The sequence below is a fragment of the Rattus norvegicus genome, chromosome 14 (assembly GCF_036323735.1).
Source record: "Rattus norvegicus strain BN/NHsdMcwi chromosome 14, GRCr8, whole genome shotgun sequence".
Taxonomy (NCBI): domain Eukaryota; kingdom Metazoa; phylum Chordata; class Mammalia; order Rodentia; family Muridae; genus Rattus; species Rattus norvegicus.
In genome coordinates, this window is record NC_086032.1 from 32198789 (window position 1) to 32212477 (window position 13689).

At 43.6% G+C, this 13689-nt stretch overlaps 1 protein-coding gene across 3 annotated transcripts in view; it reads left to right on the forward strand.

Annotated features, from left to right (window-relative positions):
• The window catches only part of Nmu (neuromedin U), a 27609-nt gene continuing 13920 nt past the window's right edge, over positions 1–13689 (forward strand). Inside the window, exons 1-3 of one of the 3 annotated variants that reach the window (XM_006250872.5) lie at positions 1–384; positions 5462–5520; positions 12676–12723. In XM_006250872.5, the coding sequence (XP_006250934.1) occupies positions 267–384; positions 5462–5520; positions 12676–12723 (225 nt within the window). In that variant the 5' untranslated portion in view covers positions 1–266. The remainder of the gene's footprint in view (positions 385–5461; positions 5521–12675; positions 12724–13689) is intronic. The other 2 variants (XR_001841028.3, NM_022239.3) reach the window with 2 other exon arrangements.

Here is a 13689-nt window from a genome sequence, read left to right on the forward strand (position 1 = left end):
AGACACCCGGCCAGGGAGCGCGTGTCCTGCGGAGGCGGCAGCAGGTCCGGGTGACGCCAGGGAGCCAGGGGCGGCGAGGTCACGCGTGGAGACTACGCCAGCCTAGCCCACGTGTGCGCCGGATTTAAAAGTTGGTGGCGCGCGGAGATGGTCACTTTGGTGTCTGAGCTCAGCAAGAGGCGCTCGGGGGACGCTGAGGGACAGCTTTAACACCCGCACAACACAGGGTACCTGGTTCCCAGTCCAGAGCTGCTTGGAGGGCAGAGATGTCGCGAGCAGCTAATCGCCGCCCAGGGCTCTCCGCAGGACAATTGGCCGCTGCAACTGCATCTCCTCTCCTGTCACTGCTGCTGCTGCTCGCCTGCTGTGCGGACGCTTGCAGAGGTAAGGTGCAATCATCCTACCTCACAGGGCCCCTCAGGCTGCCGCTGCACTAGTTTCTCCCCGCTACCTTCCTTGTCTCTTCCCTGGGCTTCTAGAATCCACCTCCCACTGAAGCCAGGATCTGAACCAGGACTGCAGGCACAGCTGGCTGTGGAGGGCGCAGGGCAGGCTGTAGACGCCATAGCCGGAGTTTAAAAAAGATTAAAACACTTTCCCTTTCATTGCAGTTATCGGAGGGACTTATGGTTGAAACAAAAGTCTGCTGGTCCTCTTGCCAAGGCAAGATAAAGTTGTGCTGCGCTGCGCCTCCTGGGAGATCAGCTGTCGAGTTACAAAGAGGAGGGACACAGGCTTACAGGGTTTCAGGATTAGAGTTCTCATCACAGAAAGTTAGAGTGAGCTTGCAAGGTTTATCTGGGTTTCCGGAGATGGGCGCTTAAGGTGGCAAGGCAGGTGGGATCCGATGACAACAGGGACCTCCCGAATGTGGCTCCGAGGAAACAGGAAAAGCAAGACCAGGGCGAGAGGTCTCAAGCACGGATGAGTGGCAGAGCAAAATGTGTCCCTTGGTTCTGTAAAGAACGTTTAGTTACCAGGTAACCTGGGGGGCTGTCATTCATTCCTGCCTTCTGAAGGTCCTTGAAATCCCAAACACTGCCTTGTTACAAACGGAATTCTCCAGGTGCTGCTTATTTTTCAGAGGCGTTGAAGATTTAAATATCACGGCCGCAGAGCACTGTGGGAGCTCATGGATGAGCCCTCAATTAGAGCTGGGCAGAGAGGACGAGTATTCTTTTCCTGGCCCGTCTTTGTTGCCTTCATTTCAGTATTTAACTTCTGTTCCTGAGACATTGAAGGGGAACAGGCTCCCTCACCTGAAAGCCAGTTCAAGTAGGACAGCAGCAGGGACAGTATGAGAGCTCATCTGATAAAGGTACCCTACTACCAAGCACAAAGACCGAAGTTCAAGGCTGGGTTTGGTGGAGTACGCCTTTAATGCCAGCACTAGGGAGGATGAGGCAGATGAAGCTCTGTGAGTTCCAGGCCAGCCTGGTCTACAAAGTGAGTCCAGGACAGCAGAGGCTACACAGAGGAACCCTGTCTCAGAGAGAGAGAGAGAGAGAGAGAGAGAGAGAAAGAGAGAGAGAGAGAGAGAGAGAGAGAGAGAGAGAGAGAATGAACGAACTTGAGTTCGATCCCCAGGACCCACAAATTGTCCTCTGAAATAAAGAAAAACCAATAGCAAAATGGCAGCCATGTGATAGCATATTATTCTTGTGCAGTAGTGGTTTACCATGATTTATGCAAGCTAAATTAGCCTTTTCTCTTTTAAATGCTTTATTAGAAACATTAGAATGATAATTTTATTTGCCTTCTTAAGAAAGGAAATAATTGTAAAGGTTATTTTTTTTGTTGTTTTTAAAGAATTCAGGCTTATTTAATACAGTGCAAAGAGATCAGCAGCCTGACAGCCTGGCAGTAGCAGATAAACTTTCTGTAGCCAGATAATCATAGTCTTTACTTGATTTATTTATTTGTTTGTTTATTTAAGATATATGGGCATTTTGTCTGCATGTATGTCTGTCTGTTACATGTGTACCTGGTGTCCAGAGAGGTCAGAAGAGGGTGTGGCCTCCCCTGGGACTAGAGTGACAGCTACCACAAGAGTTCTGAGAAGTAAACCCAGGCTCTTTAGAAGAACATACAGTGCTCTGAGCATTGACCCAGCCCTGATAACCACAGCTTTAAAACAATTGTTTTGTTGGGGTGGGGGGGGAAGCTATGCTTTCTACGCATGTTGCATGCAGAATGTGCTTGTGACGGCTTCTGCAGCTATCGGAATGACTGTCTTGGAGAGCTGGGTGGTCAGTTCCTAAAAAAAAAAAACAAAAAAACAAAAAAACAAAAAAACAAAAAAACAAAAACAAAACAAAACAAAACAAAACAGACGAGCCTTCAGTTTTATTCCCAAAAGAGCAAAACTGCTGACTGATCAACCGAGTCATAAGTAACCTTGATGTTATTCAAGCAAAAGGCTTCCTTCACTCTCAGGAAGCCCCCTGACTGCCGTTTTCTGTCTTTGTTCCCTTTCAGACATGAAAAAACAAATCTCATTTTTAAAAAAATGTAGTGAGGTGTGCTTGTGGGTGGGTGTCAATAGGCAGTGTAGTCTGCCTTAGTTCCAGATCATCTAAATGTGGGGTAGGGACATGCATGGCACACATAAGCAAAAGTTGGAGGTAATCTAACAAGAGCAATCAGTCTACATCTAAAAATGACAAGAACAAATGTCATAAAGCCAGAAGGAAACGAGTGTCAGTAAATGTATCATCCTTAGAAAAAAAAAAAAACAGAAACAAAAACAAACAAAACACCCACAAAAACCAAAACACGAGCAGAGTACAGGAGGGCAGAGATAATGAGATAGAGAAGCCAGTATGCTGGGTGGAAATGCCTCACTCAGAGAACATGTTTGAAGAGGGAAATTTCTCATAAAGACCGACAGAGTTTGGGTGTCCGCCAGTCACTTGATTATGCCTGCAGCCATAAGAGATCATGGCCAAGGCTGATTTAAAGCATGTCTTTCCTGCTAAGATCTTTCATTCATTGACTGATTGGAAACGTTCAGTGACTAGTAACTGATTTCTCAGATGCTAACCCTTCAGGGAAGTGTTTGGGAGAACACTGGTGCCACCTTTCCCATGATCAGGTCTGTTTTTTTACATAATGCTTAAGTAGAAATACCTTGACAGGGATGACCGGAGGCTTTCGTGTTAGTGATGTAGGGGTAAAGGGTGGTGTCGTTTTGGAAAATGTGGATGGTAGTACAAATGCTTGTTTCTTCAAGTGCCGTGTTAGGCTGGCATGCAAGGTGACCTGGGTTGAGTATGGCTTCCAACGCTTTGGGTCTTGCTTCCCAGTGTGTTAACACCAAGAGGTAATGAAACCTTGAGCAGCGGGGTTAGTGGGACATGGGTGGGAGACTGGGGACATGGCCCTCAGAAGGGATTAAAGGTGTTGCCTTGGAAGTCTGGTTCCTTGGAGAGTGGGTTGTTTAAGACTGAGATTGGCTCCTCCCTGATCTTGGGCTTTCTCTCTCATTACACAATTGCTCTAGCTGGTTCTCTATCCACCCCGAGGCCCTCGCCAAGGGTTGGAGCTTAAACTGGCAGTTTCCAAAACTGTGAACTAAATGAATCTCCTTTCTTTACAACTTACCCAGCAGAAACCAGAATACAGCAAGTGGCTTAACAGGAGCATTGTATCAACTCTAGTAGCCAGTCAGAAAAAGGGAGAACCGTGCTCCCTTTGTTGGGATTCAGTCTGATGACAGTGGGTTTCTATCAACTCTAGAGAACCATTTTGATTTGGGGGCTCATCAAACCCCAAGGCTGTGCTTCTGTGTTTTGCATAAGGGCCACTAAAGAGGCTCCACCCTCCCTTTAATTTTGATATTAGTGGTTAGAACTGTTCATCACAATGGCAATTTCAAAGTGGCTCATGGATACTTGAGTCAAACTCCTAAGGGTCTTGGTGGGGAAGTCTGACCCTTATGCCGGACAGCTGAGACGGAAGCTTCATTTTGTCCTGGGGTGGAGAAGGGTTAGGGACATAACACTGCGTTCTTTAAACAGAAATGCCAGGTTTGGAAAGGTTAGCTGAGTGGTTAAAGGCATTTGCCGCTCATACAGAGGACCTGGGTTCTGTCCCCAAGCAACTACATGGGATCTTGTAACTGTGACTCCAATTCCACGGGATTTGATGGCCTCCTTGGGCACAAGACATGAGCAGAGTGCATATGTCCACACGCAGACAAATACTCAGACATAGAAAATGAAGATAAGTAAGTCACAGAAATGCCTGTCAAACAGAATCTCAGAATCAGTAAGATCTCCAGGTACTTGACATGAAGATTTGAAATCACAGATTAATCCTTTCCCACAAGCACAACGAGCTCAGAATGTGACTCATCAGGCAACTGTGGTCTGACATGAATGTTTGTGGTATGGAGAGCAATTTATCACTGAAGAGTGTGAAGAACTTTATAGAAGGGGGTTCCTTACCAGGGGGTTCCCCCAGAGTCTGAACTTAACCAGCCCTTTATATGATGCTTCTAAGTTGTTTGTAAAACTCACAGAAAGGACTGTCACGGTTGTGAAAGGTCTTATGAGTTATGACCCTCTGTTTGAGTTCTAGGGCATACATGCATGCACACATGTGATGTGTGCACACCTGCACCAAAGCGCGTGCGCGTGCGCGCGCACACACACCAGAATTAGGTCAATAACACAGAAAGTGTAGTCCATCATGGTTGTTATTATAACTTAAATTAAATAACAGGAAAAGCCTGCTAGATCTTGAGCCAATGATGAGCACAAAGTAGGAGACTTAGGGAAAATAGGACTCACCGGAATCTTATAGTCAGTCAGAGATATTGGGCAATATTCAATGAAGCCAGGCCCAACAGTCCATATCTGTAATTCCAGCACTCAAGAAACTGAGGCAGGAGGATTGTGATTTTGGGGTAGCTTGGGAGCCGTGGTGACCCTGTCTTTAAAACAAAAGTAATCACGTTTCTTGCTACCTTTTCATTTAGGCAGTCTTAGGCAAAGTAGCGAGCTTCTGCTTTCTTCTCGTGAGTTGGAAATGATGGTGGTGATGGTGGTGATAAGGATTAACTAATAATGCCTCTCTGGGAAGTTGGATGTGAGGATTAAGGACATGACATATCTGAAGTGCTTATCACAACTGTGCACGTATTATTGGACTGTTTCCTCTTTCGGGCAAACCGAATAAAGCTGCCATGAGCATTCAGATAAGTTGTATGTAAAGTAAAGGAATTCCTTCTTGAGAGTGCTATCTCCACTAGGTTACTGGGAAGTTTTTGATAAGCCTGGCTTTTTATATGAGGTCAAAGGTTGCCATATCTAATTGAATTAGCTTGGTCATAATTTATAGCAAAAAAAAAAAAAAAAAAGACAACCAGAATCTGAAAAAGGAATTGCATAGAAATAATTAATTTGAAAAAGAAGCATAATATAATAACATTAATGTATACTCAAAACTTTATTTTTAGGTACGCCAATATCGCCTCAAAGATTACCACCAGAACAAGAACTACAATTGTGGAATGAGGTAAGTTATCCTTGCAAAATTAGTGAGAACTCCCATCGTCTTTAAAATTATTATGGTCAAGTGAAATGTTGGAATTGATCTCTGGGGAAAACTGATTTTGCCAACATTGTGACATCAAAATAGTTAAGAGTGTTTTATTAAAATAAAGGGTAAAACACACCTATAATTCGAGCACTTAGGAAGCTGAGGCAGGAGGATTCCTATAAGTTGAGACTAAACTGTGGTATCTAATGGGTTTAATGTCAGCCTGATATATAGATATCATACATATATGAATATTCCAAGATCCTATCTCAAAATACGAACACATATTCCAAGAGTCTATCTCACTAAAAGAGAGAAGGGAAGGTAAAAGGAAATGAAACCGTAAATGGTAAAAATTAGAAGGCAGAAACAAACTTTAAAAAGGGGGGTAATTATAATAAGTGTACATATGCTGAACTATACCACTTAAAGACATGGATTCTCCTTTGTATTCGTGTTCTAGCTGTTAAAGATCCAGAAATAATTATCTATTCAGAGTCACACCTAAGAGCTGAAGGTGCACTTGTGGGCCAGTGCTTGCTTGCCTAGCCTATGTGAGGCCCTCATTGAATCTCTAGTGTACGCCTTCCATCATGCACACACTCATAAAGAACCAGACGTAGCATGAGTAGTGATTGAAGTATAGAAGGATGGAGATGATACAGAAAGCAAATATGAACTGAAAGAAAACTGGGGTGGTCGTCTTCATAGCTAATAAAATAAAATCCAGAAATTCAAGCCATCAAAACTGACAATTAACCATTTATATACATAGAAAAGATGGACAAGAGGGTGTGGCCACCACTATCAAAATGTACCAATGAGTTAGCTTCAAATTCTACCAGTCTACCAGTGGAGAAAATCATGGGGGGAAATAAGCATTAAAGAACCAGAAGAAGTTAGGTTAGAAAGTAAGGTTTCATAAATCAGAAAAGATCTAGTAGGCTTTCCCAATTATGATGCGATACAATAAGATACAAATTCATGACCTAAGCATCCCATTTGTTTGGGGGATAAGTACCATTTATGACAAATAGCCCTAGAACAAACAGGAAATTATACTTAGAATTTAATGGCAAAACATTATAAATCAAAATTTCCAGGCTAAGACTTCAGAGAACATTATACTTTATAATAAAAGCTCAAAAGTATAAGCTATGTGCAAGGCTACCTGTGCTCCAGAAGGTGGACCTACACCTTTGCACGTGACGACAGCACTGGAAGAGCACGTGAGTTTGGGAAAGAAAAGTGTTGGGGAGATGGGGGATGGGAGAAAATGCAGTAGCTTGATCAATACACTACACACACACACACACACACACACACACACACACACATTTGTCAGTTTTTTAAATCCTCCGAAGTAAAAATTTCTTTATTGTGTCATCGGCCAAAGCCTATGTTCTGTCTTCCATAGTCAATGTGTTGAAAGTTTCTCTACAAAAGAAAACTACTTTAAAGTCCTCACATCTGCCCTTTACCTAGCTAAGTACCTTCTCCTTTTTTTCTGTCTTCCTAAAGATTTTGTTAATCCTCCATTTCAAGCATAATCTAATACTTGAGCCAAGTTCCTTTAATCAAGTTTAATCAAGATCAGAAACAACCTTTTCTTCCTGTTCTCTGTGATGGTGAAGAACTGCATTAAGTTTCTTGCTATTGAAATGTTAGAACTGATACAAGAGCTCACAAGATTTTTGCATATAGTACCAATAAATAAGAATCAGTAACATTTCTGTGCATGAGAAGGAAGTAACATAACGATATAGTTTAAAACATAATTGGCTTTCTGAATCCATGGGTTGGCTGTACATCCGCAGATTTAACCAACTATGGATTGAAAATATTTAGCGTGAAGAACTGTATCTTTCCTAAGTCTATACAGACTCCTTCAGCTGCTATTTCCCAAACAGTGTAGCGTAATAACTCTTTACATAATGCTCACATTACATTAAGTATTACAGATGGTTTAGAGATTGCCTAAAGGATACAAGAGGATATCAAGTATACGTATACACTGCTTTGTATGAGGAACGTGAGCACCTATAGATTCTAGAATTCTCAGGGGTGCCGGAAATAATCCCTACAGATACTGAGAGACAATTGCATATCATCCACAGTGACTATAAAAAGAAATAAATAGTAAGAAATACACTAACGCATTAGTGAAGGAAAAAGCAAATGTTAATAAAAGATGCAACGAGATGGAGAGTCATTTTTTCTTCAGTGGAACAATTGTGTATGGGGAGGTGTTGTTTTTAGGACTGTCTGTCTTGTTTTTTGTGTGTGTGACAGGGTCTCTCATTGGGATCTGGGGTTCACAGCAAGACTTGACTGGCTGATTGGTGAGCCCGTGGCACCTCCTGTCTCTGCTTCCCCAATACTGATTTCAAACATGGCGGCCTTTTATGTGAGTGTGGGGATCCAGTTCATGTCCTCAGCCTGTGTGTCAAGTCCTTTGCCCACAGAACTCAGAATATTTCATCTGATATGATAAAAGTACTGAATCTTTCTCAAATTGATCAAGGCAAAACCCATGATGTCAGCATGGTTTTATTTAGAATAATTCCACTTACTTTTTAAAAAAGATGTATTTATTTTTATTATATATAAGTACACTGTAGCTGTCTTCAGACGCACCAGAAGAGGGCATCAGATCCCATTACAGATGGTTGTGAGCCACCATGTGGTTGCTGGGAATTGAACCCAGGACCTCTGGAAGAGTAGTGCTCTTAACCACTGAGCCATCTCTCCAGACCCCACTTACCTTTTTTTTTTAAAGGAACATATTAATTTAACCTAACACTGTTGTGAAAAAACTGAATCTCTAAATTTATTAAGATGTCCTCGAAGTCCAGAGGATGTCTTAAATGCAAGAAGCTTAAAGGAGAGAACTCTCAGTTCCTGCTTACAGAGACTACTTATAAAACTGTAGCAATTTATTGTCTGAAAATTCAGACAAAGACACAAAAATAAAGGCATAAGTGATGGAATAAAACTTAGAGCTTGGGGAATCCCACCTTTGACAGTCACCAGCCCAGGTAGCTTCTTACTGTAACCCTCTGTGGCTCTGCTTGCTCTGCCTGCCCTGCAGGCCTTGGCATCCCAGAATCACCACCACCACCACCATGGAGAGCAACACTCAAATGTTGGAGGAAGGGAAGTGGTGGGAAGTTATTTCCGGTCCCTGGACTCCCTCAGCATAGCTGAAGTCAACTATTCTGCGCTGTCTTCCAGCATCCCCAGACAGATGAAGCCCCAGCCGGTCATGGTAGCATTCCCTTACCGAATCCCTTCTCATCCTGGTTTCCCTTCTTCGAGGTTCATGCCTAAAGCAAACACCCCTGCACTGTAGCCTCTTCCGTTTTCCTTTCTTCCTTTCCCATTTGCATATTTATTTATTGCGGCCTGGGGATTCACCCTGAGCATGTTAGACACATGTTCTACTCCTGAGTCACAGCCCCAGCTACATCATTTTCTAAAAGTCGTTTCTGGGGGTCGGGGGTGGGGGGCAGACCAGAGGCAGGATGGACACACACATAAACAACACTGTGAGGCAAAGAACAGGCTGAAACTGACTCACTGACTCGAGACATGAAACTTACACTGTGTACAAAGGCAATATAAGGGGAATTAAAGACCAAATATAAAAGGTAAATCACAGAGGACTAGGAGGGATATACGTTCATGAGTAAACATCTCAAACAGAACTTCAAATGCTCCAGCACCCCCTCTCCTGGGAAGAGGACCCCAGGGAGTTTGACACAGGCGGAGGACTGAATGCTGTGTGAGGAGACTGGCTGTGAGGGCTTCTTTGTAGTAGAAAGGATTAAATGGAACCCGGCTGTCTGTCTGTCCCTGGGAAGTCCTGGGGAGTGGATAGGCGATCTGTTGCCATATACAGTTGAGAAGGCGGGGCAGCTTCCAAGATGGGTGGAAGCTATGTATTACATGCACACTTAGCACCATGGATAGATCTCTACGTAGCATAAGTGAAAAATGGAGGAAAAGTCTTAAGGAAGTCCCAAGCCTGCAGACAAAACAGATTTTACAAGAACATGCACAAATGAAAGGGGCACATCACATACGTTAGAAGAGCTGTCTATGAGAGGGTGGCGTGAGAATACTAAGTGGAAATATTACAAACAAGGCTAAAGGTCCCAGTGTGCTTCAAGCTGAGAATATTCTTTGTGTCTAGACTACCCTCCCCCAACAAAGTACAAAAGGGAAAAAAAACCAAATAGACGGTAAGTACCAGATTCCAAACATTCTTTAACAGTACAGATATTCATGAAGTCTATTAGAAGGGTCTCTGCTTCAGTAGATCATCAAAGAACATGGGAAAAAATAAGGCATGGTGAGTAATTGGGAACAACATACTATTGTACAATATGGAAAATATTTTAGCTTGAGATGATCTCTTTCTATGAATATCTTTGAAGGAATATTTTAGATCATGATGGTAGGAAGGAGTTTTGAAAACATTGTCTTTTTTTTCATAGGAAATGATATTTAAAGCAATCAATCTGTTGGCCAAGTGTGGTAGCATACATTACAGGGCCAATATTCAAGAGGCAATTTCAAAACCCCCCTGGGCTACATAGTACAACCCTGTATCGCTCCCTGCAAATGAAACAAAACCCTCACCACAAGTGACCAGTAAGCCACCTGCTAAGAGCACAAAGGACAGCGTTTCTTTTTTTTTTTTTTTTTTTTTTTGGTTCTTTTTTTCGGAGCTGGGGACCGAACCCAGGGCCTTGCGCTTCCTAGTCAAGCGCTCTACCACTGAGCTAAATCCCTAACCCCGCGTTTCTTTTTTCCTGCTGGAGGTGTTTACATTAGTGAGTGGCCCAGACACTAGAGGCATGTGCTTTCCCAGTCATGTGCAGAGGCCTGTCTATTTCAGAGTCACCAACAGACCATCCAGAGGTCTCAAACGCCACTAGTGGCCCTGGAAATCACTGCAGCCATCAGCTGAGGAAAACTGGCAACTGGGTAAGAGATGGTGAGGGAATGAATGGGGCTGCTGTCGTCCCCTTTCTGATGAATGAGAACAAAGACCAGAAACTTTGCAACCATCTCCTCATTGGGTTAGTGAAATCTCTGGTGTTTTTAATGAAGGAGCTTCAGGCACTGGTCAGTTAGCAGAGCCCCAGTTCTTAGACACAGGCCACCTCACATATACAGACAGCTTCATTTATAGGAAGGAGAGTAACTATGAGAACATTGTCCTTCTTTTATAGGAAAAGATGTTTAAGAAAGTTAACACGCTAGCCAAGTGTGGTAGCGTGCAGTTGTAGTGCCAACATTACCCAACAGTTGTGCCCTTGGGTGTGCAATGGCTTCAGGTCTCTCTATTCCAGGAATAGTTCAGTAGAAGCCATTTCCTCTCAGCCTACCAAAGCAAAGACTTGGAGCTGATGGTGTTCTGTACCAGTCAGTGTTCATGGCTTCAGAGAGCATCACCTTGTCATCTTACCCTCAACGTCCCTTATTGCATTGTTTCATTTTCCAAAAATCCAATTCAATTCGAGAACTTTTACTTAACATTGATTCTGGTCAAGTTTGTTATTTGTTTATAACAGCCTCACTATGTAGACCAGGCTGGTCTATTATTTGTCATCCCCCTGCCTCAACCTCTCAATGTAACTTTTTACTTAAAAAGTTTTCTCCCGCTCCTTCATCCCCCTTTCTTTGGTGCGTGTGCACGTGCGTGCGTGTGTGCGTGTGTCAGTGGGAGCAGGCACATGAACACAGGATGAATGTAACTTCATATAACATTCTTCACATACTGGTGATAAGCAAAGATGGAGGGTCCCATGAGCTGAAGGGGACAGACATGAGATCATGCTTTTCTTCAGTAGCTCATGCCTTTGCTGATCCCTAAGCTAAAGAATCATATATTTCAGGATGTTCTCAACTGGGAAGCAACAAGGAGCTTAAGAAGTTACAATTGACGCACATAACTCCTCGTCTCAGTCTGCCGTGAGAATACAACTCCAATTAAGTAGACCAATAAAGAATTCTGACACTGGAAGTGGCTCTGTGATGCTATGCCACAAAGAGGGTTTGGCTGAAACTACTCCGGACTCACAAGCATCACTATATTTTTTTTCCTGGTTCCGTTTTGAAAGGCCACTCAAGAAATGTATGCTGCAGACACATGGCCTAGGGCTTAACTTTCCAGCACAGCCTTTTATGATTACTGTAAATCTTTGCTTATATCCTATTGTTTGTTTATGACAGTCTCACTATGTAGTCCAGGCTGGTCTAGAACTTGTGATCCTGCTGCCTCAGCCTCTCAAGTGCTGGGATTATAGACCTGTGCCACTGCCTCCAGATGGTACAGCTGTGTGCTACAGTGGAAAAGCTCTACCATTTTCTCTCTAGGATAAAGGCTGAGACCATCCAGCTGCCAACCACAGTTGAGTAAGCATTCATTAGAAAATGAAGATCTATGCTTCTGCTGAGATTTTTCCTTAATGCCATGTGCCACTCAGTTATTGGCCTAGTGAGGTGACATTAGAGTCGTGTCTGATAAGCGATCATACAGCAACCGATGGCACTCCCTTATTCTAAGGCCATGGGGGAAGGGAGTGCCATGTTCTCAGGTTTCTCAGACTGGATGAGTTCGGAATGTCTACCTTTACACCAACGTCTGAGGAAATCTTCACGCACTCTGAATGTCTTTATTAGCTATTACTGGGGACATATATTCCAATGGGTGGGGGCAAGTCTTGGACAAATTCCAAGTCTAGGACTTCATTCTCTTCCTTTGGTCTTTCACACCCCTCCCTCTTTCCCTCCTTCTTTTTCCCTTTCCCTCTCTTTCATTCTTTCCTTTCTACATGATTTCACCGTGCATCACGGCCTTGAATCTACTACAGAGTCCAACCTGGCATCTAACTCATAGCAATCCCCTGCCTCAGAGATGGGACAATGGGCACATACAACCATGCCCAGCACCCAGGACTTTCTTATAAGGTTCTAGAGCCTCCTCTTCTCTGAACTTAGGGCTCAAGGCTGCCAGGAGTCTTTGGTTGCTGTCTGTATGGAATGCCTCTGTGTAGTCCAATTTTCTGGTTTGGGCTGTTTTCTATTTCTAGGGTGTAACGATGTCTTTGTTTTCTACAGATTCCTGAAGCTTGTGCGTCCTTTCTGTCTGTTGATTCCCAGCCTCAGGTAATTTAATCTGGAGGTGTTTCATGCATTTCTTGGTGCATAAAAATCTCCATTTGTCCCTTTGAACTTTTCTTGAACTCACTAAGACTTGTCATGTACTCGATGCGTCTGTATTATCCCCAGGTAACGTCAGTCCTATAGGCTTGGGTTTTAAAAGGCTAGCTTTTCATCCTTAAGTAAAATAAATTTTATTTTTGGAAACTGTGAACTATTAAACTGAAAATTTTTAAGATCAAATTTTGCTTATACATACAACACCCAAATAACCATATGTTTTTGCACCAGAACCAAGCTTTCTGGCCAGGCTCCGGCAGCGGCCCTGGGTCTTCACAGAGCTGAAGCAGACAGGAGTATAGCTGATAAGCATGCTCGCACGGAAGACTGAACTGCGTGTTCCCAGTTTCCTGCTTCTAGGATAGCCAGGAGGCCGTTCACTTCTCTTCCCATGGGAGGGGGGAGGGCTGAGTGCTAGCCTAGCTCCTTCACAAGGGGAAATGGGGAGCAGGAAATAAGGGTGTCACCCTCACACCATTCCACTGACGCTTCCCCTGCAGGTCTGAGTGTGAGGACCCAGGGTTCCCTTACTGACTTGACTTTCTCAGTCAGCTCGGCCAGGAACCTGGAGAGAAACTAATGTTCCTCAAACACACCCTCTGGCCAAGGCCAAGGGACTCTTCCCATGGCCCTTCTGATGGGATCAGAGTGCTGGGAGCAGAGGAGCGGCCATGTGTAATGTCTTTTCCTAGCTGTAGAGGTTCCTTTGCCAGAAGTTAGAGGCATCTGCTTGGGCTTAGGGAGAGGGGAGCAAGATCTTTTGAACCATTTTTCAAATTCATACTTTGAACCCCAGTTTCTGCCTTAGTTACTTTCTACTACTGCTGTGATAAAATACATCCCAAGGAAAGCAACTTACGTGTGGAAAGGCTTACCTTTGGCTCACAATTCAGAGAATACAGTCCGTCATGG